We start from the raw sequence: 26,933 nt of genomic DNA on the forward strand, positions 1-26,933 counted from the left end.
ATGCACCAAAGAATACAAATACAATGAAGAAAACGTGATAATAGAAGGAAATTGATGGAAAATAATTGTATGCTCTAATTCAGTTATGTCTTGGTATTGGCCAGTGGTAAGGAATCATCATCCTGCTTCATGAGCTCTCACTGTGAATGAGAGAAATTCGGATTTTTGTACTTGCATTAAATCGTTTTTTCAGATTCTCAGTGAAGATTGGAGGACCTGCCTTAAATAGTTTTTGATTATTCCCTCTGATCCGGTGCCTCCTTCGGTGAAAGTTTTTTTTTTTTTTCCAGTTGTTTAATAACAGTCGTAATGGGCAATTGCAGGGGCAGAACTGAGCCACGTTTTACGCAAGGCTATATATTAACTGAATTTTATCCTCAAACTAATAAGAAAAGGATTAAAGGGACAGTCTACTTGAAAATAATTATTGTTAAAGATAGACTATCCCTTTATTACCCATTCCCCAGTCTGCATAACCAACACGGTTATATTAATATACTGTTTACTTCTATAATTACATGCATCTAAGCCCCTGCAGACTTTTCCTTATCTTAGTGCTCTTTACAATCTAGCATTTTAGCCAATCGCTGCTGGTTCTTGCATAACCATTATTCTCCACGGGAGTGAGCACAATGTTATCTATATGGCACACATGAACTAGCACTCTGGCTGTTTCAAGATTTAAAAAGCCCTGAGATAAGGGGCAGCCTGCTGGGGCTTAGAAACAGGCAAACATAGAGGTTATAAAGTATATTAATATAACAATGTTGGTTATGCATAGCTGGAGAATTTGTTGTAAAGACCTTTAACACAATAGTAAACGCAAGGTCCAATGACTTCCAATGGGATATGAAACCCACATTTTTCTTTCGTGATACTAGAGTATGCAATTTTTAACAACTTTAGATTTACTTCTATTATCAATTTTTCTTCACTGGGTATCTTTGGTTGAAAAGCAAGGACATAAGTGTAGGAGCCAACCCATTTCTGGAGCACTATGTGGCATAGTCTTTGTAAGAATCTTATCCATATGCAAGAGCACTAGATAGCAGCACTTTCCTGCCATGTAGTGCTCCAGACACCTACCTAGGTATCTCAACAAAGAATATCATGAGAACAAGGCAAATTTGATAATAGAAGTAAATTGGAAACTTAACAAACAGAAACAAGAGTGCAAAGCGGTATCTAAGTGTAGTATATTAAAAGCACAATTTATTACAATAAAGGAAGAATCACACTTTATAACCTCAAACACATTATGAGGTATGTTAAAGGCACTTGAGAAAGACAAATGTCCCCTCGAAGTAGGACCGTTTAGCAGTCACTTAGAGACACTGGTCATGCAGGAATATCATATACAAGGTCCTGTTCAGTTCAAATCAGTAATTGCAAGACGTAGTGGGGAGGACCACCATGAAATGCGTAAGGCCACGTCCACATTTTCTTTGACAGACTGTTCCATTGTTACCGGAGGAGTGTCCTTTGCCACCTATTAGGAACGTTTAAGCCTGGTCTTCAGGGAACCAGTTCTGGAGCAATGATTGATCTGTTTTGGACAGTACGAAGTCTTTTCAACACGGAGGTAACGGAAGCATCATTCTTGCAGATACTGATTTAAACTGAACTGGACCTCATATATGATACTCCTGCACGCCCAGGGTCTCTAAGTGACTGCTAAACGGTCCTACGTCGAGGGGACATTTGTCTTTCTCAAGTGCCTTTTAACATACCTCATAATGTGTTTGAGGTTATAAAGTTTGATTCTTCCTTTATTGTAATAAATTGTGCTTTTAATATACTACGCTTAGATACCGCTTTGCCCTCTTTTTTTCTGTTTATGTTTGTTTTTCCTTCTACCACCTACATCGACCGGTGGTTTAAAGAGCAGTAGCCGAGTATCTCAATCAGTCCTGGATCAGACGCTCATATCCTTTTGTATATTTTTATATATTTATTATAGATATTGTCTAAATTTTGTATTTATAACAACAAATATATTTTGTATATTCTTATTTGCAGTTGTTACAGATTGTGCACTATATTGTACATATGAGTATTTACTAAGATAGAAATTGAGCCAGTCTGTATGTAAAATATTACTCTAGAGGTCCCTATTTTGTTCCAAAATTACTTTTAGTTCTGTGAGTGGCGCTTTTTTTTCTGAAAGTTTTTAAATAGGAAACTTTTTTTTTTTTTAATAATAATTGTATGCTCTGCCTGAATCACAAGAAAAGGTTTTTTCTCTTGCAAGGTGTATCCAGTCCACGGATTCATCCATTACTTGTGGGATATTCTCATTCCCTACAGGAAGTGGCAAAGAGAGCACACAGCAGAGCTGTCCATATAGCTCCCCCTCTAGCTCCACCCCCCAGTCATTCTCTTTGCCGGCTCTAAGCACTAGGGTCTCTCTACGGGGAGGGTAAAGTGGATGTGGTGTTAGATTTGTAGTTTTATATCTTCAATCAAAAGTTTGTTATTTTTAAATGGTACCGGTTTGTACTATTTACTCTCTAGCAGAAAAGTGATGAAGAATTCTGCTGAGAGGAAAATGATTTTAGCATGTTGTAACTAAAATCCACTGCTGTTCCCACACAGGACTGAGGAGTACCAGAAAACTTCAGTTGGGGGGAACAGTTTGCAGGCTTGACTGCAATGAGGTATGTTCAGTCATTTATTTCTAGACAAGACTGAGATAATGCTAGAAGACTGACAAGATCCCCATGTGGGGAGGGTAAGCTATGTTCTGAGACTTAGTATAGAATTGAATGCTTACTTAACAGGGCTAAATAGGCTGGTTGACACTAATGCAGGGCAATCGATTATTTATTTTAAGAAATACTCGTTGGAGACACTTTTTAAGCACTTTGGAGTGTTTTTCTGGGGATATTTTCCACATGGCATAAATTTAGTCACCTAGAAGTGATTTTGGTAGGCCTTACAACTCCGGAGTGGAGTGGGAGGGGCCTAATTTCGCGCCTCAGATGTGCAGTTAGTATTGAAATACAGTTTCATGCTGCTTCACATGGAGGGTCCAGCTGCTGATTGAGGACTTAAAAGAAGCTTTATTTCCCCAAAACTGATCCCTAAGGGCAGGTAGGGCCACAGCAGTAAGCTGTGGCAAGGTACTGTAGTTAATTAACCGGTTGTTAGATTTAGGCTGCTCCGGTTTGGGCATTAAGGGGTTAATCGTTCTGAAACTTGTGGCAATCATATTAAAGCCTTAGGTACATACTGTGAAAATTTCAAAAGGATTGTTGCATTTTTCACTGTTTTGTAAAATTGTGTGCTCTTTTTACTTCTTAAAGGCACAGTAACGTTTTTTCAAATTGTGTTTTTTATTTGATTAAAGTTTTTTCCAAGCCTGCTTGTGTATAATACTAGTCTGTTAAACATGTCTGACACTAAGGAAAATCCTTGTTCAATGTGTTTAGAAGCCATGGTGGAACCCCCTCTCAGAATGTGTCCCAATTGCACTAATATGTCTATACACTTTAAAGATCATATTGTTGCACTTAAAAGTGTGGCCCTAGATGATTCTCAGACTGAAGGTAATGAGGATAGTCCGTCTACCTCTCCCCATGTGTCACAACCAGTTACGCCCGCTCAAGCGATGCCTAGTACCTCTAGTGCGTCTGCCCCTATTACATTGCAACAACTAGCGACAGTCATGGATAATTCCCTTGCGGCCTTTCTATCCAAACTGCCAGTTTTTCCTGCAAAGCGCGATAGCTCTGTTTTAAGAACAGATTATGAGCAGTCTGAAGCTTTGGTAACCTTATCTGCTGTACCCTCACAACACTCTGAAGTGGGGGTGAGGGATTTGATGTCTGAGGGAGAAATTTCCGACTCAGGAAAGGTTTCTCATCAGGCAGAGTCAGATTCATTAGCGTTTAAATTTAAATTGGAACACCTCCGCGTATTGCTTAGAGAGGTATTAGCCACTCTGGATGATTGTGACCCTATGGTGGTTCCAGTATCCCTGTATACACTGATGCGTTTCCGATCCCTAAAAGGGTTGCGGATATTGTTTCTAGGGAGTGGGATAGACCAGGTGTCTCTTTTGTCCCCCCCCCCCCTATTTTTAAGAAAATGTTCCCCATAACTGACCCCAGGCGGGACTCGTGGCAGACGGTCCCTAAGGTAGAGGGGGCTGTTTCTACACTTGCTAAGCGCACAACCATACCAATCGAAGACAGTTGTGCTTTTAAAGATCCTATGGATAAAAAGTTAGGTTTACTAAAGAAAATTTTTGTTCAACAAGGTTTCCTTCTCCAACCTATTGCCTGCATTATTCCTGTAACTACTGCAGCGGCTTTCTGGTTTGAGGCGCTGGAGGAGTCGCTCCAGACGGAGGCCTCATATGACGAAATTATGGATAGAATTAAGGCTCTAAAGCTGGCTAATTCTTTTATCACATATGCCGCTTTGCAATTAGCTAAGTTAGCGGCAAAAAATTCAGGTTTCGCCATTATGGCGCGCAGAGCGCTTTGGCTCAAGTCATGGTCGGCCGATGTGTCGTCAAAATCCAAATTATTAAATATCCCTTTCAAAGGAAAGACCCTTTTCGGGCCAGAATCGAAAGAGATTATTTCAGAAATCACCGGGGGAAAGGGCCATGCTCTCCCTCAGGACAAGCCCTTTAGGGCTAAAAACAAAGCTAATTTTCGTTCCTTTCGTAACTTCAGGAGCGGTCCCGCTTCAGCCTCTACAGCTGCAAAGCAAGAGGGTAACGCTTCACAGCCCAAGGCAACCTGGAAGCCTTACCAGGGCTGGAACAAGGGTAAACAGGCCAAAAAGCCTGCAGCTGCTACCAAGACAGCATGAAGGGGTAGCACCCAATCCGGGACCGGATCTAGTAGGGGGCAGACTATCTCTATTCGCTCAGGCTTGGGCAAGAGATGTTCACGATCCCTGGGCAGTAGAGATTGTTACCCAGGGATATCTTCTAGAATTCAAGGACTCCCCTCCAAGGGGAAGGTTCCACATTTCTCGTCTGTCTACAGACCAGACAAAGAAAGAGGCGTTCTTACGCTGTGTAGAAGATCTACATACGATGGGAGTGATATACCCAGTTCCAATTGCAGAACAAGGACTGGGTTTTTACTCAAACCTGTTTGAGGTTCCCAAGAAAGAAGGAACTTTCAGACCAATCCTGGATCTAAAAATTCTAAACAAATTCCTCAGAGTCCCATCATTCAAGATGGAGACCATTCGGACAATCTTACCTATGATCCAGGAAGGTCAATATATGACTACCGTGGATCTAAAGGATGCGTACCTACATATCCCTATCCACAAAGATCTTCATCAGTTCCTCAGGTTCGCTTTTCTAGACGAGCATTACCAGTTCGTGGCTCTTCCATTCGATTTAGCCACTGCTCCCAGAATTTTCACAAAGGTGCTGGGGTCCCTTCTGGCGGTTCTAAGACCGCGGGGCATAGCAGTGGCGCCTTATTTGGACGACATCTTAATTCAGGCACCGTCCTTTCTCAGAGCCAAGGCTCACACAGAGATTGTATTGGCCTTTCTAAGGTCTCACGGGTGGAAGGTGAACGTCAAAAAGAGTTCTCTATCCCCACTCACAAAGGTTCCATTCCTAGGAACTCTGATAGATTCGGTAGAAATGAAAATATTTCTAACGGAGGTCAGAAAGTTAAAACTTAACTACTTGCCGAGTTCTTCATTCCATTCCTCGGCCATCTGTAGCTCAGTGCATGGAGACAATCGGATTAATGGTAGCGGCAATGGACATAATCCCTTTTGCTTGAATACATCTCAGACCACTGCAACTGTGCATGCTCAAACAGTGGAATGGGGATTATGCAGATTTGTCTCCTCAAATACAGTTGGACCAGGGGACCAGAGATTCTCTTCTCTGGTGGTTGTCTCAGGATCACCTGTCTCAGGGAATATGTTTCCGCAGACCAGAGTGGATCATTGTAACGACCAACGCCAGTCTGTTAGGCTGGGGTGCAGTCTGGGACTCCCTGAAAGCTCAGGGCTTATGGTCTCGGGAAGAAGCTCTTCTCCCGATAAACATTCTGGAACTGAGGGCGATATTCAACGCGCCCCAGGCATGGCCTCAACTAGCTGTGGCCAAATTCATCAGATTTCAGTCGGACAACATCACGACTGTAGCTTACATCAATCATCAGGGGGGAACAAAGCGTTCCCTAGCGATGAAGGAAGTAACCAAAATAATCAGGTGGGCGGAGGATCACTCCTGCCATCTCTCAGCAATTCACATCCCAGGAGTAGACAACTGGGAGGCGGATTTTCTAAGTCGTCAGACTTTTCACCCGGGGGAGTGGGAACTCCACCCGGAGGTATTTGCCCAGCTGACTCAGCTATGGGGCACTCCAGAGTTGGATCTGATGGCGTCCCGTCAGAACACCAAACTTCCTCTCTACGGATCCAGGTCCAGGGACCCCAAGGCGGTATTGATAGATGCTCTAGCAGCGCCTTGGTCCTTCAATCTGGCTTATGTTTTCCCACTGTTTCCTCTTCTCCCTCGTCTGGTCGCCAGAATCAAGTAGGAGAAGGCTTCGGTGATTCTGATAGTGCCTGCGTTGCCACGCAGGACTTGGTATGCAGACCTAGTGGACATGTCATCCGTCCCACCATGGACACTGCCAATGAGGCAGGATCTTCTAATACAGGGTCCATTCAAGCATCCAAATCTAGTTTCTCTGCGTCTGACTGCTTGGAGATTAAACGCTTAATTCTATCAAAGCGTGGTTTCTCTGAGTCAGTTATAGATACTCTGATTCAGGCTAGAAAGCCTGTCACCAGGAAAATCTACCATAAGATATGGCGAAAATATCTTTGTTGGTGTGAATCAAAGGGTTACTCATGGAGTAAGATTAGGATTCCCAGGATATTGTCTTTTCTCCAAGAAGGATTGGAGAAAGGATTGTCAGCTAGTTCCTTAAAGGGACAGATATCTGCTCTGTCTATCCTTTTACATAAGCGTCTGGCAGAGGTACCAGACGTTCAAGCGTTTGCACAGGCTTTAGTCAGAATCAAGCCTGTCTATAGACCTGTGGCTCCTCCATGGAGTCTAAATCTAGTTCTTTCAGTTCTTCAAGGGTTTCCGTTTGAACCTTTACATTCCATCGATATTAAGTTGTTATCTTGGAAAGTTTTGTTTTTGATAGCTATCTCTTCTGCTCGAAGAGTTTCAGAATTATCTGCCTTACAGTGCGATTCACCTTACCTGGTGTTCCATGCAGATAAGGTAGTTTTGCGTACTAAACCTGGTTTTCTTCCTAAAGTGGTTTCTAACAATATTAACCAGGAAATTGTTGTTCCTTCTCTGTGCCCCAATCCTTCTTCGAAGAAGGAACGTCTGTTGCACAATCTTGATGTAGTTCGTGCTCTAAAGTTCTGTTTGCAAGCAACTAAGGATTTCAGACAAACATCTTCTTTGTTTGTTATCTATTCTGGTAAGAGGAGAGGTCAGAAAGCGACTGCTACCTCTTTCCTTTTGGCTGAAAAGCATCATCCGTTTGGCCTATGAGACTGCTGGTCAGCAGCCTCCTGAAAGAATTACTGCTCATTCTACCAGAGCAGTGGCTTCCACATGGGCTTTCAAGAATGAGGCTTCTGTTGAACAGATTTGTAAGGCAGCGACTTGGTCTTCACTGCATACTTTTGCCAAATATTACAAATTCGATACTTTTGCTTCTTCGGAATCTGTTTTTGGTAGAAAGGTTTTGCAAGCAGTGGTGCCTTCCGTTTAAGGTACCTGTCTTGTTCCCTCCCTTCATCAGTGTCCTAAAGCTTTGGTATTGGTATCCCACAAGTAAAGGATGAATCCGTGGACTGGATACACCTTGCAAGAGAAAACAGAATTTATGCTTACACCTGCGGTGTATCCAGTCCACGGCCCGCCCTGGCATTTAAGTCAGGTAAAATATTTTTTCATTTAAACTACAGTCACCACTGCACCCTATGGTTTCTCCTTTTTCTTCCTAACCTTTGGTCGAATGACTGGGGGGTGGAGCTAGAGGGAGAGCTATATGGACAGCTCTGCTGTGTGCTCTCTTTGCCACTTCCTGTAGGGAATGAGAATATCCCACAAGTAATGGATGAATCCGTGGACTGGATACACCGCAAGAGAAAGTAATTTATCAGGTAAGCATAAATTCTGTTTTTTTTGTCCCTTTTAAAGGGACAGTGTACTCCTGAATTATTGTTGTTGTTGTTTTAAAATATAGATAATCCAGTTATTACCTATTCCCCAGTTTTGAATAACCAACACAGTTATATTAATACACACGTTTACCTCTGTAATTACCTTATTTCTTAGCCTCTGTAGACTGCCCCCTTATTTCAGTTCTTTTGCCAGACTTTTATTTTAGCCAATCAATGCCCTCCCATAAGTAACTTCTAGGGCGTGAGCACAATGTTATCTATAGGGCACACATGAACTAACTCTCTAGCTGTAAAAAACACAAATGCATTCAGATAAGAGGCGGCCTTCAAGGGCTTAGTAATTAGCATTTGAGCCTACCCATGTGTAGCTTTCAACTAAGACTACCAAGAGAACAAAGCAAATTTGATGATAAAGTAATTTGCAAAGTTGTTTAAAACTGCATGCTCTATCTGAATCATATAAGTTAAATTTTGACTAGACTGTCACTTTAAAGGGACACTGTACCCAAAAAATGTATTTAGTGATTCAGATTGAGCATGAAATTTTAAGCAACTTTCTAATTTACTACTATTATCAAATTTTCTTCATTCTCTTGGTATCTTTATTTGAAATGCAAGAATGTAAGTTTAGATGCCGGCCCATTTTTGGTGAACAACCTGGGTTGTCCTTGCTGATTGGTGTATAAATTCATCCACCAATAAAAAAGTGCTGTCCAGAATACTGAAACCAAAAAAAAGCTTAGATGCCTTCTTTTTCAAATAATGATAGCAAGAGAACGAAGAAAAATTGATAATAGGAGTAAATTAGAAAGTTGCTTAAAATTGCATGCTCTTTCTGAATTACAAAAGAAAAAATTTGGGTACAGTGTTCCTTTAAGCCTGTTTAAAAAAAAAAAAAGAAAATGGAACGGACAACAAGATAGCGGAGGGAGGATAAAGAAAAGCTATAAGTAAGGAAACTTATTTTAGGAGTGTGAACACTGAAAGGATTTTTTTTTAATGTTTAGGACACAGTCTCCGTTCATAGGCCAGGCTTCTATGCTGAGAGATTCCAGAGGTTTATGTGTAACACAGTGTTCAAGAAGATCCCATGTAAGTATTTTATGGCTGTAGACCACTTTGGTCATTTTGTGTACCTGTACATCAGCTCGGAATTAGCCAAGTCTGCACAGCAGTTTACTTGTAAATCTGTTATTTCCTCTCCTCTCTTCACAGTAAAAGCTTCGCCTTCTAAAAAGAGCCGGACAATGCCAGGCATCACCCGGAGAGCCACGCAATCAGCAGTGCCCACCCAGCTGCAGCTGATAGGAGAAAATAGACAGTATTTGAGCACAGAAGGCGATACAGAGCAAGGTAAACAGCCTTAATATATCCCCTTAGATTAGGACTTGCTTTCAAAACTTAGGCTGATTGTAGTTTTCTTTTTGCTTTTTAGGGGGACTTTTTGGTAGACCAGACCTGCTCCCTCGAACACCTCCTGTTGATGAAGCTGCCAGTGACTCCTTGGCAACCACCTTGTCTACATCATCACTCGGCAGTGGAGGATTAAATTCCCCAGCACATAGGTAAAACTTTGAAGGGCTTTCCACCATATATACATTTTTATCCCTTTGTCATTTGTTTTTAGAATCCACAAAGTTGAAACTAAGATGCCATAGAGGCATTGGGTTCTGACTTTCTTAAGCCATGTTTTAGATACAACCAATTAGGCTATTTATCTTTTCATAAGCATAGAACAAAGCATACTGCATCAGACTCTATTTGAGAGACTTTGTAGCTTCCAATGATACGTGGTTAGGCAGCTATGCTACACTTATTGGTTCCTCCAAAAACAGATATACCCTCTCACGTCTCTGTACAGTCTTTACCCTCCCCTTTCAAAATATGTTTCAAAATTTTCCCTTACTTTGTTCATCACTTTGCTGCTTTCCAGTAGCCTTTTATATACATTGTTTTTGGAAAATATCTCATCCACTTTCCTGTATTACTTGTACATTAAGAATACTTTCAAAGTACTCGCAAACTAATTTTGGACTACTTCTGGCCAGGCAAGCAAGAATTTATAGTCTGGACTGTATCATTTTCTCTTTTGATGTTAAAATATTTGCTCTAAAGGGGGAGACTGAATTGGACTTTGATACTATGAGTAACCACCAATGTTCCCTCTAAAAAAATTTTTTTTTACAGCTGTGCGGATCTGCTACTGCTCTGAGCAGATTTTTTTTTACACTACCTGGTTACTGGGAAAAACATTTAAAAAAAAAAATAAGTGTGTATGTATATATGTATATTAGTGTGTGTATATAGTGTGTGTGTGTATATGTGTATGTATGTGTGTGTATATATATATATATATATTTTAGAATGGAGCGTTTGGGCAATGACACACACTGCAAAAATATACTGCAATATTTAAAATGAGGGGGTCAGGAGTTGAAAAATCCAGGAAGTGAATGTATAAGATACCTTTCCTTACATAATAAATGTTTATCTATTATTTTAACTCCTAGATGGCAGACGGGGCTGAAACACATTACTGACTGTAATGAACATCACTCTAGCAGCCAAAAGGGTTAAAGTGTAAAAAAGCTAAACAAGCACTGAAAAGGACGATATATGTAGGCAGGGCTTGACACTAAGATGAATGACTTATACAGCACCCGTTTATTATCACACATCACTAGCAACACATGGCCAGGGGTTTGACGGCAGTTAATCTCACTCTGAAGATTTAAGGGAAGAGCTATCTGATAATTGTGCTGTCTCATCACCGTAATGCCATTACATGCTGCAAGGGAGGTCAGATGCAGGACACGATGCTTCCACAGAGCACAGGAGTACTTAGATGCAAGTTTTTATCAATCCATTCTCTCCTAGCAGCAGTAAAATGTTTAACTACCTCCAAACAACCTGCAGATGTATACAATGCACACAGGGGAGTTGTAAAAATGTCATCCCTGCACCTCTCACATTGGAAAGTAATGTCAAAGCAGTTTTGTGGACATAGCTTTCTAAGAGCAACTAGTGCCCGGGATAATAGAGCATTGTCATACAAGTCAAGTGTAAAGTGCTTATCACCTACCCCGTACAGCTTTATCCTGCTGATTCTAACAAATCAGAGGATCCCCACAGTGCCTTCATTTTCTTCTTACTAATACTACTGACTACTTTGCAACCCCTCCCCCAATAGCTTAGCCCTAGGGCAAACAATGTAACTAATATAGACCTTAAAGGGACACTGAACCCAAAAATTTTCTTTTGTGATTCAGATAGAGCATGAATTTTTAAGCAACTTTCTAATTTACTCCGATTATCAAAATTTCTTTATTCTCTTGGTATCTTTATTTGAAATGCAAGAATCTAAGTTTAGATGCCGGCCCATTTTTGGTGAACAACCTGGGTTGTCCTTGCTGATTGGTAGAAAAATCCATCCACCAATCAAAAAGTGCTGTCCAGAGTTCTTAACCCAAAAATGCTTAGATGGCTTTTATTTCAAATAAAGATAGCAAGAGAACGAAGAAAAATTGATAATAGGAGTAAATTAGAAAGTGTCTTAAAATTGCATGCTCTATCTGAATCACAGAAGAAAAAAATTGGGTTCAGTGTCCCTTTAAGAGCAAGTATAATGTGTTTAGGATTTTCAGACTCCCTCACTGTCTACTGTTATGCGTGGCCTGTATTTATCTATGCGTGGTCCTACACAGATCACTGCGCTGCCACGCACGTTAAAGGGAACATTGGTAACCACCATTTTTATAATTTGCACAGGATATTGTGCCCTTTAAAATAATAAATAAAAATACAAAGACGTAGATATAGGTGCTGCTCTGTTCAATTTTTGATTAAAGGGGTTGTAAAGTCATAATTAGACATTCATGATTTAGGCAGAACATACAATTTTAAACACCTTTCCAATTTACTACTATTCTTATATTTGCTTCATTCTCTTGTTATCCTTTGCTGAAAAGTTTATCTAGGAAAATCAAATTAGCAAAGAACCTAGGTTCTAGCTTCTGATTTGTGGCTGCATATATACCAATTGTCATTGGCTCACCCATGTGTTCAGTTAGAAGCCATTAGTGCAGTGCTGCTAATTCAACAAATGATACCATGAGAATTAAACAAATTTGATAATAGAAGGAAAGTTGTTTAAAATTGAATGTTCTACCCTAAATCATGAAAGAAATTTTTTTGTTTCACGTTCCTTTAATTTTTTATTTTTTTTGTCTTCCTAAGATATGGTGAGTCCACGGGTTCATCTTAATTACTGTTGGGAATATCACTCCTGGCCAGCAGGAGGAGGCAAAGAGCACCACAGTAAAACTTAAGTATCACTTCCTTACCCACAACCTCATTCTCTTTGCCTCTCGTGCATGGAGGAAGTTAAGTTTAGCTGTCTGATGATAAAATTTTTGTTGAGATTCATTTTACTTCAAGCAAGTTTTTAGGGTATAGCCGTATCCCACGTTAGTCTTTGCAGTCGAGCTGTGGTGGCTTTAAAGCAGTTGGGGAACTTGCAAAGAGGTGCTTGCTGCGTTTTTCTCAACATTGCTGCCCTAGTATGGGATATCAAAGTTGGTTCCTTTATCTGCCTTTGATCTAGGTCTCTGTGGGGAGATGTGTCCTTCCATACCTAGGGACTGTCTACATGCCGGACAGCAGAGCGGGTAAGTGCTTTTCTTCCAGGTGGAATATATGGGCACTCAAGTTAAGACTACACTACCTTGCTTTAGTTATTTGGACAAAATGAGTTCACCCTGGTGTAAGGACAACACTAAGGCATGACGGCAGGCACAGTGGTGAGGTCTGTGATGAGAGACTGTATGTACCCTAAGAGGGTCAATGTGTTTTGGCTCTGTTCTTTTCCGTAGAGGGGAACTGCATGAGAACAATGTTTTCTATCATCACAGTAGAAGTGATCCGGGTGTATGCGAGAGTGCTATTGTCTAGGGGACCTTGTTTTAATGTACGCCATTTGTTGCAGCGTAGGGAAGGTATTCTCTTTGTGTTTGGCTCTGCCCCCTCCTTTCTATTGCGCCGCGGGAGGTTTTGGCGCCTCTTTTCCGTTCAATCACGTGGTCGACCTTTTCCTCTGAATTCCGTTAGCAACAGGGCTTACGTCTTTTCTCTAGAGTGGCCTAAGGAGGAGGAATTATTGCTACGCAGTGGTGGTAAAGAGGCGCCTCAGTAAACTGAGGTGTGTAGGGAGGTTAGTCAGAGCGATTGCGCTCACGTTTTTGTTTCCCCATAGCAGTTATCTACTTATTCTCAGCCAGGTGAGAGAAGTGATTTTTAATTATTTAATTAGACGTCTGCGGCATGTTGGACAATCATGAAACTTAAGATTTCAGGTAATAAGGTATCCGTTCCAAGTTCTGATTCTCAGGTTCCTCATAGATATGAGGATGAGTCTCATTCTGAAGGTGAGATTTCAGATTCGGATAGTATAATTCCTTTTTCTGACAGAAGTTTCCTTCAGATTCAAGCTTTAACACCTTCGATTACTGTTAAAGGAGGTTTTAGCTACCTTGAATGACTCAGAGACTCCTGTCGTAGTCACTCCTAAGAAGTCTAGGAAACTTAATAGTTTTTTTGATGTCCCCCCTTCCTCTTCGGAATTCTTTCCTGTGCGAGAGTGGGCTAAGGAGATCATAACCTAGGAATGGAAGAAGCCAGGAGTGGCTTTTACCCCGTCTTCTGTTTTTAAGAAGATGTTTCCGGTGAAGACTTCTATCAAGGATCCTTGGTATACGGTTCCCAAGGTTGAAGGGGCCATTTCTACTCTGGCTAAGAGAACCACTATTACTTTTGAGGATAGTTGCTCTTTCAAGGATCCAATGGACAAAAAGATGGAGGCTTACTTGAAAAAGACTTATGTACATTTAGGCCTCCAGTGGCAACCAGTGGTATGTATTGCCACGGTGACTAGTGCAGCATTCTATTGGTTTGACCCTTGTCTGACTCACTTCAGGAAGAGACTCCTTTAGACGAGATTCAGAATAGGATTACGGCTCTTAAGATAGCTAATTCCTATGTAGCGGATGCTGTTCTACAGGTCCTTAGGCTGGGAGCTAAGGCTTCTAGTTTTGCAATCTTAGCCAGAAGGGCATTATGGCTAAAGTTTTGGTCAGCCGATGTTTCTTCTAAGATCAAGCTTCTGGCGCTTCCTTACAAGGGGAAGACCTTATTTGGACCTGGGTTGGCTGAAATAATTTCTGATATTACAGGCGGGAAGGGGTCTTATCTGCCTCAAGATAAGGTCAGACCAAAGGGACGTCAGAGTAATTTTCGTTCCTTTCAAAACTTTAGAGGAAACCATCCTCTTCCTCGCCTAAACAGGACAATACCAAGTCTTCCTGGAAACCAAATCAGTGGAGCAAGGGAAAACAGTCTACGAAACCGGGAGCTGACTCTAAGTCAGCATGAATGGGTTGCCCCCGATCCAGGCTTGGATCAAGTTGGGGGCAGGCTGTCTGTTTTCTCAGGTCTGGATAAGAGATTTACCAGACCCCTGGGCTGTGGACATTGTTTCCCAGGGTTCCACCTGTCAAGACTATCTGCAGACCAGATAAAAAGAGAGGCATTCTCTTTCTCCTGTTAAGTGTAGTCAGTCCACGGGTCATCCATTACTTATTGGATTATATCTCCTCCCTAACAGGAAGTGCAAGAGGATCACCCAAGCAGAGCCGCCACATAGCTCTTCCCCTCTACGTCATACCCAGTCATTCTCTTGCACCTAACTAATAGATAGGACGTGTGAGAGGACTGTGGTGTGTTAAACTTAGTTTTTATTTCTTCAATCAAAAGTTTGTTATTTTAAACGGCACCGGAGTGTGTTGTTTTTTCTCAGGCAGCATTAGAAGAAGAATCTACCTGAGTTTGTCTATGATCTTAGCGGTCGTAACTAAGATCCACTTGCTGTTCTCGGCCATTCTGAGGAGTGAGGTAACTTCAGAACAGGGGATAGCAGGCAGGGCCCACCTGCAAGGAGGTATGTGCTGTAAATTATTTTCTGAGGAATGGAATTGACTGAGAAAATACTGCTAATACCGATGTAATGTAAGTGCAGCCTTAAATGCAGTAGTAGCGACTGGTATCAGGCTGATATGTATGTATGTATACTCTGAGGTATTTTTGGGGAATGGAATTTCACTAAGAAAATACTGTCTATATTAAAGTAATATTTGAGCCTGCACTGCAGTGAAAGCGACTAGCAGCAGGCTTATTAATAACACTTCATAACTTTCTTTTTTAAAACGTTTACTGGCATGTTAATCGTTTTTTCTGAGGTACTTGGTGATAAAACTCCCCAAGGCAGAACATGCTGTGATCTGAGATGTCATCGCAGAAAATGCAGCATGTCTGCAGAAAGAATGAGACACATGAGTGAACAGTTAGCACTTTCGCTTTGCAGCGCTGCTCCAAAACAGGCTGTTCTATTTAAACAGCACTTTGCTCTGGCTACATTGCGTACAATTTCCTTAACACAGTGCAGCCACAGTGAAGCACCGTTTAAAGAGAACAGTCAAATACAGGGTAGCACTGCAAAGCAGCAGTGCATTGATTGAAGACTGCCTCTTTAACTGCTGCAATATAATATATAAAGCTTGCCTTATTCTCCAAGAAATCCGTATATTGCAATTGAACTGGTACTTTAGTATAACTGCCTAACTTAAAATTGTACTAAATTTCAAAATAACTTGCAGAAAATTTTTGACTACAAAATGTAATTGCAGAAAGTGAAAAAAAGTTCTGCTTCTGGGATAAAACTTTATGGGCATGATTTTTTCCACATGGCTGTCGTTTGTTTCTGAATAAAAACAGTTTATTGAGCTTCCCCACTGTTGTAATATGAGTGGAAGGGGCCTATTTTAGCGCTTTATTGCGCAGTAAAAATTTAGTCAAGTCTTCCTATTTCTTCCTCCATGATCCAGGACGTCTCTACAGAGCCCAGGGGTCTCCAAAACTAGTTTTGAGGGAGGTAATCACTCACAGCAGACCTGTGACAGTGTGTGTTGACTGTGATAAAAACGTTAATTATTAAATTGTTATCCGTTTTTGGGTATTAAGGGGTTAATCATCCATTTGCTGGTGGGTGCAATCCTTTGCTAACTTAATACATTTACTGTGAAAAATTGGTTGCTATAACTATTTTGGTTCATTGTTATTTCAACTGTGACAGTTTTTTGTGCTTCTTAAAGGCACAGTAGCGTTTTTTATATTGCTTGTAAATTTATTTAGAAAAGTATTTCCAAGCTTGCTAGTCTCATTGCTAGTCTGTTTAAACATGTCTGACACAGATGAATCTCTTTGTTCACTATGTTTAAAGGCCAATGTGGAGCCCAATAGAAATTTGTGTACTAATTGCATTGATTTTACTTTAAATAAAAGTCAATCTTTACATGTAAAGAAATTATCACCAGACAACGAGGGGGAAGTTATGCCGACTAACTCTCCTGACGTGTCAGTACCTTCGCCTACCACTCAGGAGGTGCGTGATATTGTGGCGCCAAGTACATCAGGGCGGCCCATACAAATCACTTTGCAAGACATGGCTAATGTTATGACTGAAGTACTATCTAAATTGCCAGAATTTAGGGGTAAACGCGATCACTCTGGGGTAAGAACAGAGTGCGCTGATAATAATAGAGCCATGTCTGATACTGCGTCACAATTTGCAGAACATGAGGACGGAGAGCTTCATTCTGTGGGTGACGGCTCTGATCCAAGTAAACTGGACTCAGACATTTCAAATTTTAAATTTAAGCTTGAGAACCTCCGTGTATTACTAGGGGAGGTATTGGCGGCTCTGAATGATTGTAACATGGTTGCAATTCCAGAGAAAGTATGTAGGCTGGATAAATATTTTGCGGTACCGGCGTGTACTGACGTTTTTCCTATACCTAAAAGGCTTACAGAGATTGTTAACAAGGAGTGGGATAGACCCGGTGTGCCTTTTTCACCCCCTCCTATATTTAGAAAAATGTTTCCAATAGACGCCACCACACGGGACTTATGGCAGACGGTCCCTAAGGTGGAGGGAGCAGTTTCTACTCTGGCTAAGCGCACCACTATCCCGGTGGAGGATAGCTGTGCTTTTTCAGATCCAATGGATAAAAAGTTAGAGGGTTACCTTAAGAAAATGTTTGTTCAGCAAGGTTTTATATTACAACCCCTTGCATGCATTGCGCCTGTCACGGCTGCGGCGGCATTCTGGTTTGAGTCTCTGGAAGAGACCCTTAGCACAGCTCCATTGGATGAGGTTATAAACAAGCTTAAAGTCCTTAAGCTAGCTAATTCATTTATTTCTGATGCCGTAGTACACTTAACCAAACTTACGGCTAAGAACTCCGGATTCGCCATTCAAGCGCGTAGAGCGTTGTGGCTTAAATCCTGGTCAGCTGATGTGACTTCTAAATCTAAATTGCTTAATATTCCTTTCAAAGGGCAGACATTATTCGGGCCCGGTTTGAAAGAAATTATCGCTGACATTACTGGAGGTAAGGGCCATGCCCTGCCTCAAGACAGGGCCAAACCAAGGGCTAGACAGTCTAATTTTCGTGCCTTTCGTAACTTCAAGGCAGGAGCAGCATCAACTTCCTCCGCTCCAAGACAGGAAGGAACTGTTGCTCGCTACAGACAGGGCTGGAAACCTAACTAGTCCTGGAACAAGGGCAAGCAGGCCAGAAAACCTGCTGCTGCCCCTAAGACAGCATGAAGTGAGGGCCCCCTATCCGGAAACGGATCTAGTGGGGGGCAGACTTTCTCTCTTCGCCCAGGCTTGGGCAAGAGATGTCTAGGATCCCTGGGCGTTGGAGATCATATCTCAGGGATATCTTCTGGACTTCAAAGCTTCTCCTCCACAAGGGAGATTTCATCTTTCAAGGTTATCAGCAAACCAGATAAAGAAAGAGGCGTTTCTACGCTGTGTACAAGACCTCTTACTAATGGGAGTGATCCACCCAGTTCCGCGGTCGGAACACGGACAAGGGTTTTATTCAAATCTGTTTGTGGTTCCCAAAAAAGAGGGAACCTTCAGACCAATCTTGGACTTAAAGATCCTAAACAAATTCCTAAGAGTTCCATCGTTCAAAATGGAAACTATTCGAACTATCCTACCCATGATCCAAGAGGGTCAGTACATGACCACAGTGGATTTAAAGGATGCCTACCTTCACATACTGATTCACAAGGATCATTACCGGTATCTAAGGTTTGCCTTCCTAAACAGGCATTACCAGTTTGTAGCTCTTCCCTTCGGGTTAGCTACGGCTCCAAGAATCTTTACAAAGGTTCTGGGCTCTCTTCTGGCGGTACTAAGACCGCGAGGCATAGCGGTAGCTCCGTACCTAGACGACATTCTGATACAAGCGTCAAGTTTCCAAACTGCCAAGTTTCTCGGCCACATCTGTCCAAGGGGATGCCTTTCCGCAGGCCAGAGTTCTCTATGGCCACTCACAAGAGTTCCCTTCTTAGGGACTCTTATAGATTCTGTAGAAATGAAAATTTACCTGACGGAGGACAGGTTATCAAAACTTCTAAATGCTTGCCGTGTCCTTCATTCCATTCAACACCCGTCAGTGGCTCAGTGCATGGAGGTAATCGGCTGAATGGTAGCGGCAATGGACATAGTACCTTTTGCGCGCCTGCATCTCAGACCGCTGCAATTGTGCATGCTAAGTCAGTGGAATGGGGATTACTCAGATTTGTCCCCTCTGCTAAACCTGGATCAAGAGACCAGAGATTCTCTTCTATGGTGGCTTTCTCGGCCACATCTGTCCAAGGGGATGCCTTTCCGCAGGCCAGATTGGACGATTGTAACAACAGACGCCAGCCTTCTAGGTTGGGGCGCAGTCTGGAATTCCCTGAAGGCTCAGGGATCATGGACCCAGGAGGAGAGTCTCCTTCCAATAAACATTCTGGAATTAAGAGCAGTTCTCAATGCTCTTCTGGCTTGGCCTCAGATAGCAACTCTGAGGTTAATCAGGTTTCAGTCGGACAACATCACGACTGTGGCTTACATCAACCATCAGAGAGGAATAAGGAGTTCCCTAGCGATGATGGAAGTCTCAAAGATAATTCGCTGGGCAGAGTCTCACTCTTGCCACCTGTCAGCGATCCACATCCTAGGCGTGGAGAACTGGGAGGCGGATTTTCTAAGTCGCCAGACTTTTCATCCGGGGGAGTGGGAACTTCATCCGGAGGTGTTTGCCCAACTGCTTCATCATTGGGGCAAACCAGATCTGGATCTCATGGCGTCTCGCCAGAACGCCAAGCTTACTTGTTACGGATCCAGGTCCAGGGACCCGGGAGCGGTACTGATAGATGCTCTGACAGCTCCTTGGATCTTCAACATGGCTTATGTGTTTCCACCCTTCCCGATGCTTCCTCGATTGATTGCCAGGATCAAACAGGAGAGAGCATCGATGATTCTAATAGCGCCTGCGTGGCCACGCAGGACCTGGTATGCAGATCTAGTGGACATGTCGTCCTGTCCACCATGGTCTCTGCCTCTGAGACAGGACCTTCTGATTCAGGGTCCTTTCAAACATCCAAATCTAATTTCTCTGAGGCTGACTGCATGGAGATTGAACGCTTGATTCTATCAAAGCGGGGATTCTCTGAGTCAGTGATTGATACCTTAATACAGGCTAGGAAACCTGTTACCAGGAAAATTTACCATAAAATATGGCGTAAATACTTATATTGGTGCGAATCCAAGAGTTACTCATGGAGTAAGGTTAGGATTCCTAGGATATTGTCTTTTCTACAAGAAGGTTTAGAAAAGGGTTTATCTGCTAGTTCGTTAAAGGGACAGATCTCAGCTCTGTCTATCCTTTTACACAAACGTCTGGCAGACGTTCCAGACGTTCAAGCTTTTTGTCAGGCTTTGGCTAGGATTAAGCCTGTGTTTAAGACTGTTGCTCCGCCGTGGAGCTTAAACTTAGTTCTTAACGTTCTGCAAGGTGTTCCGTTTGAACCCCTTCATTCCATTGATATCAAGCTGTTATCTTGGAAAGTTCTGTTTTTAATGGCTATTTCCTCGGCTCGAAGAGTCTCTGAGTTATCGGCCTTACATTGTGATTCTCCTTATCTGATTTTTCATTCAGATAAGGTAGTTCTGCGTACTAAACCTGGGTTCTTACCTAAGGTAGTCACTAACAAGAATATCAATCAAGAGATTGTTGTTCCATCATTGTGTCCTAACCCTTCTTCAAAGAAGGAACGACTTCTGCACAATCTGGACGTCGTCCGTGCCCTGAAATTTTATTTGCAGGCAACTAAAGATTTTCGTCAAACTTATTCCCTGTTTGTCGTTTATTCTGGACAGAGGAGAGGTCAAAAAGCTTCGGCTACCTCTCTCTCTCTCTTTGGCTTCGTAGCATAATACGTTTAGCCTATGAGACTGCTGGACAGCAGCCTCCTGAAAGGATTACGGCTCATTCTACTAGAGCTGTGGCTTCCACTTGGGCCTTTAAGAATGAGGCTTCTGTTGAACAGATTTGCAAGGCTGCAACTTGGTCTTCACTTCACACTTTTTCAAAATTTTTCAAATTTGACACTTTTGCTTCTTCGGAGGCTGTTTTTGGGAGAAAGGTTCTTCAGGCAGTGGTTCCTTCCGTGTAAAGATCCTGCCTGTCCCTCCCGTCGTCTGTGTACTTTTAGCTTTGGTATTGGTATCCCATAAGTAATGGATGACCCGTGGACTGAATACACTTAACAGGAGAAAATATAATTTATGCTTACCTGATAAATTCATTTCTCCTGTAGTGTAGTCAGTCCACGGCCCGCCCTGTTTTTACGGCAGGTCTAAATTTTAAATTAAACTCCAGTCACCACTGCACCCTATAGTTTTCTCCTTTCTCGTTTGGTTTCGGTCGAATGACTGGGTATGACGTAGAGGGGAGGAGCTATGTGGCGGCTCTGCTTGGTTGATCCTCTTGCACTTCCTGTTAGGGAGGAGATATAATCCCATAAGTAATGGATGACCCGTGGACTGACTACACTACAGGAGAAATGAATTTATCAGGTAAGCATAAATTATATTTTTCTGGGAGTGATTGTCCCAGTTCCAATGCTGGAACAGGGTCTAGGGATTTACTCAAACTTGTTTGTGGTTCCCAAGAAGGAGGGAACCTTTCGTCCCATTCTAGACTTGAAATGTCTAAACAAATTCCTCAGAGTCCCATCCTTCAAGATGGAGACTATTCGTACCATTCTTCCTTTAATTCAAGAGGGTCAATTCATGACTACCATAGATCTAAAGGATGCATATATGCATGTTCCCATTCAAAGATCACAAGTTCTTGAGGTTTTTTCTTTCTCGACCAGCAATTCCAGTTTGTGTCTCTTCTGTTTTGGCCTTGCCACAGCTCCTAAAATATTCTCAAAGGTTCTGGGGGCCCTCTTGGCTGTGATCCGGTCAAGGGGCATTACGGTGGCTCCCTATCTGGACGTCATTTTGGTTCAAGCGCCATCTTTTCCTCAAGCAGAATCTCACACAGAGCTGTTGTTGTTGTCTTTTCTTCTTTCTCACGGATGGAAAGTGAATTCAGAGAAAAGCTCCCTGGTTCCAGCTACAAGAGTAGTTTTCCTAGGGACAATAATAGATTCCTTTCTGATGAAGATTTTTCTGACGGAGGTCAGAATAGCAAAGAGTCTTTCCTCCTGCCGGTCACTTCAGACTGCTGTACATCCTTCAGTAGCTCAATGTATGGAAGTAATTGGCCTGATGGTGGCTTCCATGGACATCATCCCCTTTGCTCGATTTCATCTGAGAGCTCTGCAGTTGTTCATGCTCAGACAATGGAATTGAGATTATGCATATCTGTCTCAAAAGATAGTTCTAGATCAGGAGACGAAAGACTCTTTCCCATGGTGGATCTCTCAAGAGCACCTGTCTCAGGGCACTTGCTTTCGGAGACCTTCCTGGGTGATTATGAACACGGATGCCGCCAGCCTTTTGGGCTGGGGAGCAGTCTGGGAATCCTTAAAGGCGCAGGGACCTTGGTCTCGGGAGGAGTCCGCTCTCCCTATCAAAATTCTGGAGTTTAGGGGTATTTACAATGCGCTGATGGCTTGGCCTCAACTGTTTTTTTTTGGCTGTTCCTTGGAACTTAAGGATGGCTTACGTATTCCCTCAGTTTGCTCTGCTTCCACAAGTAATTGCTCGTATCAAACAGGAGGGAGCATCAGTGATTTTAATTGCTTTGGCTTGGCCTCGAAAGATCTGGTATGCGGATCTAGTGGAGATGTAATCTCTACCTCCATGGAGACTACCCTTGAGGAAAGAGCTTCTACTTCAGAGTCCCTTCCTTCATCCAAATCTCGTTTCTCTGAAGTTGACTGCTTGGAGGTTGAACGCTTAATTCTGTCTAAGCGTGGGTTCTCTGAGTCGGTCATTGAGACCATGATTTAGGCCCATAAGCCTGTTGCTCGAAATATTTACCCTAAGATATGGCAGAAATATCTTTATTGGTGTGAATCCAAGGGCTACTCTTGGAGTAGGGTTAGGATTCCAAGAATCTTGTCTTTTCTCCAGGAGGGTCTTGAGAAAGGGTTATCCGTTAGCACTCTAAAGGGTCAAATTTCGGCCTTATCTGTTTTGTTACATAAACGTTTGGCAGATGTGCCAGATGTTCAAGCATTTGTCAGGCTTTGGTCAGAATCAGGCCTGTGTTTAAACCTGTTGCTCCGCCTTGGAGCCTTAATCTTGTTCTTAAAGTTTTGCAGAAGGCTCTGTTTGAGCCAATGTATTCTGTAGACATTAAGTTGTTAACTTGGAAGGTTTTATTTCTTTTGGCTATTTCTCCTGCGCAGAGAGTCTCTGAACTCTCAGCTTTGCAGTTTGATTCTCCTTATCTTATTTTTCATGCGGATAAAGAGGTTCTTCGTACTAAGTTAGGTTTCCTTCCTAAGGTGTTTTCTAATAGAAATATTAATCAGGAGATCGTTGTTCCATCTGTGTCCGAAGCTGCCTTCGGTGAACGTCTGTTACACAATTTGGATGTGGTTCGTGCTCTTCTATTTGGAGGCTACTAAGAAATTTTGCAAGTCCTCTGATTTTTTTGTTTGTTTTTTTGGGAAACATAGAGGTCAGAAAGCTACTGCTTCTACTCTTTCCTTTTGGTTAGGAAGTCTGATTCGTCTAGCTAATAAGTCTGCTGGGAAGCAACCTCCAGAGAGAAGTACGGTTCATTCCACCAGGGCTGTTGCCTCTTCTTGGGCTTTTAAAAAATTAAGCTTCCATGAAGAAAATTTGCAAGGCTGCAACTTTGTCTTCTTTACACACTTTTTCCAAATTTTACAGATTTGATACTTTTGCCTCGGCTGTGGCAGCTTTTGGGAGAAAGGTTCTTCAAGCGGTGGTGCCTTCTGTTTAGGCATGCTTGTTTTTATCCCCCTCTATTCATCTGTGTCCTCTAGCTTTGGTATTGGTTCCCAACACAGTAATTAAGATGAACCTGTGTACTCACCATATCCTAGAAAGAAAACAAAATTTATGCTTACCTGATAAATTTATTTCTTCAAGATATGGTGAGTCCATGGACCCACCCTTCTTTTTTTTTTTTTTTTTTCTTTTTTTTTTTCTACACCTCAGCACCTTGTGTTACTCTCTTTTATCCATTTCCTTTCGTTCGAATGACTGGGGGTTGTGGGTAAGGAAGTGATACTTAACAGTTTTACAGTGGTGCTCTTTGCCTCCTCCTGCTGGCCAGGAGTAATATTCCCAACAGTAATTAAGATGAACCCGTGGACTCACCATATCTTGAAGAAATAAATTTATCGGGTAAGCATAAATTTTGTTTTTCAATATCTTATACCGCTTCTTTGTCGTCAAACTGTTATGAATTTTAATTTGTTAATAAAAAATATAAAAAGAATTGTTGGGCCGGGCATCTGTGCAGCTGTTCAAACCTAGTGGTAATCCATTAGGTTCTTATCAGGGAGGGTTAACTATTTAGTGGCTAGTATATGTATGACAGTGTGAGAGAATGCGTTGGTAAATGCGCTGTGTGAGAGCTAGGGAGTATGGTACGTACAACATTATGTTGTAGGAACTGTGCCAAAGCTTCACCTTTTATGCAATTTTCTGCTTTTTCTTAATCGCTGATTTGCTTTGTAGGTCTGTGGGAGTAGAAGTGCACAAAGCAGAAGTGACAGAGGTTGAATTAAGTACAAAGGGTGCAAATGCAACATCAGACAGGTGAGTTGGATGACCAGTGATTGTTTCAGAGCATGACCTTTTAAGATGAAAGATATTTTCTGAGACACAAGGATGAATGCTTAAAGGGACAGTCTAGTCCAAAATAAACGTTCATGATTCAGATAGAGAATGTAATTTTAAACCATTTTCCAATTTACTTTTATCACCAATTTTGATTTGTTCTCTTGGTATTCTTAGTTGAAAGCTAAACCGAGGAGGTTCATATGCTAATTTATATGCCCTTGAAGGCTGCATCTTCTCTCAGGGCATTTTGACAGTTTTTCACCACTAGAGGGTGTTGGTTCATGTGTGTCATATAGATAACACTGCTCATGTACGTGGAATTCAGGTGAGCCAGCTGTGATTGGCTAAAATGGATATCTGTCAAAAGAACTGAAATAAGGGGTCAGTTTGCAGAGGCTTAGATACAAGGTAATCACAGAGGTAAAAAGTTTATTTATATAACTCTGTTGGTTGTGCAAAACTAGGGAATGGGTAATAAAAACAATAAAAGTTCTGGTGTAGACTGTCCCTTTTAAGGTACCACTCAGTGCAGTAGAATTGTATAATTAACAAGCACATAATAAAAAGACAATGTAATGGAATTGAATTTCAAATAAGCAGTAAATTATTGTTTTGGACAAAAAAAAAATTCTCCCATTTTCCGGGCCTCCTGTATTGTGACATATATCAGCCAATCATACTACTATATGTATGCTCTGTGAGTTTGTGCACATGCTCAGTAGGATCTTGTTCCCTAGAAAGTCTAAATGTAAAAAAACGACATTTGATAATGTAAGTCAAATGGAAAGTGTTGTAAAACTGCATGCTCTTTCTGAGTCGAGTGTCCCTTTAAGGGAAGTATGAGATAATACTAAAGGGGTAGTGAGTGCATAGGTCACACTCCCAGACATTTTAACTGAATTTATGATGTAGGAGAGACTTTAAAGGAACAGTGTATTCAAAATGTATAGGCTATTTAAGCCCTTCACTACCGGGAATTTCAGAGAAGAAAAAAAAAAATAAAAAAAAATAAAAAATATATATATATATATATATATATATATATATATATATATATATATATATATATATATATATATATATATATATATATATATATATATATATATATATATATATATATATATATATATATATATATATATATATAGTTTTGACAGGGAAATACTGTCAAAACTATACACGACCCAAAACTATACACGACCCAAGAGCGCAAAAGAGGGGGGGGGGGAGGGCGCAAAGTCGGGGGTGCAAAAGAGGGGGGAGAGGGAGTAAAGGTGGAGCAACAGAGGGGGGGCAAAAGAGGTGGGGCGAGGGGGGGCGCAAAAGAGGTGGAGCGAGAGAGGGGGCGCAAAAGTGGTGGAGCCAGAGAGGGGGCGCAAAAGTGGTGGAGCCAGAGAGGGGGCGCAAAAGTGGTGGAGCCAGAGAGGGGGCGCAAAAGTGGTGGAGCGAGAGAGGGGGCGCAAAAGAGGTGGAGCGAGAGAGGGGGCGCAAAAGAGGTGGAGCGAGAGAGGGGGCGCAAAAGAGAGGTGGAGCGAGAGAGGGGGCGCAAAAGAGAGGTGGAGCGAGAGAGGGGGCGCAAAAGAGAGGTGGAGCGAGAGGGGGGGCGCAAAAGAGAGGTGGAGCGAGAGGGGGGGGCGCAAAAGAGAGGTGGAGCGAGAGGGGGGGCGCAAAAGAGAGGTGGAGCGAGAGGGGGGGCGCAAAAGAGAGGTGGAGCGAGAGGGGGGGCGCAAAAGAGAGGTGGAGCGAGAGGGGGGGCGCAAAAGAGAGGTGTGGAGCGAGAGGGGGGGGCGCAAAAGAGAGGTGTGGAGCGAGAGGGGGGGCGCAAAAGAGAGGTGTGGAGCGAGAGGGGGGGCGCAAAAGAGAGGTGTGGAGCGAGAGGGGGGGCGCAAAAGAGAGGTGTGGAGCGAGAGGGGGGGGGCGCAAAAGAGGTGTGGAGCGAGAGGGGGGGGGCGCAAAAGAGGTGTGGAGCGAGAGGGGGGGGCGCAAAAGAGAGGTGTGGAGCGAGAGGGGGGGCGCAAAAGAGAGGTGTGGAGCGAGAGGGGGGGCGCAAAAGAGAGGTGTGGAGCGAGAGGGGGGGGCGCAAAAGAGAGGTGTGGAGCGAGAGGGCGGGCGCAAAAGAGAGGTGTGGAGCGAGAGGGCGGGCGCAAAAGAGAGGTGTGGAGCGAGAGGGCGGGCGCAAAAGAGAGGTGTGGAGCGAGAGGGCGGGCGCAAAAGAGAGGTGTGGAGCGAGAGGGCGGGCGCAAAAGAGAGGTGTGGAGCGAGAGGGCGGGCGCAAAAGAGAGGTGTGGAGCGAGAGGGCGAGCGCAAAAGAGAGGTGTGGAGCGAGAGGGCGAGCGCAAAAGAGAGGTGTGGAGCGAGAGACTTAAACTAATACTTTGTTGAAGCACCCTTTGATTTTATTACAGCACTCCGTCTTTTTGGGTATGAGTTTTTCAGCATGGCACATCTTGGCTTGGCAAGATTTGCCCACTCTTCTTTGCAAAAACACTCCAAATCTGTCAGATTGTGAGGGCATCTCTTGTGCACAGCCCACTAAAGATCA

General features: G+C 42.6%; 1 protein-coding gene across 6 annotated transcripts in view; it reads left to right on the top strand.

Moving 5' to 3' along the window:
• PIP5K1A (phosphatidylinositol-4-phosphate 5-kinase type 1 alpha) overlaps positions 1–26,933 on the top strand; it is a 175,341-nt gene that overhangs the window by 105,657 nt on the left and 42,751 nt on the right. For all 6 annotated transcript variants that reach the window (XM_053703705.1, XM_053703714.1, XM_053703739.1 and 3 more), the window contains 4 exons: positions 9,165–9,249; positions 9,373–9,510; positions 9,593–9,722; positions 24,284–24,364. In XM_053703705.1, the coding sequence (XP_053559680.1) occupies positions 9,165–9,249; positions 9,373–9,510; positions 9,593–9,722; positions 24,284–24,364 (434 nt within the window). The remainder of the gene's footprint in view (positions 1–9,164; positions 9,250–9,372; positions 9,511–9,592; positions 9,723–24,283; positions 24,365–26,933) is intronic.

Source organism: Bombina bombina, chromosome 1 (assembly GCF_027579735.1).
Source record: "Bombina bombina isolate aBomBom1 chromosome 1, aBomBom1.pri, whole genome shotgun sequence".
Lineage (NCBI taxonomy): Eukaryota > Metazoa > Chordata > Amphibia > Anura > Bombinatoridae > Bombina > Bombina bombina.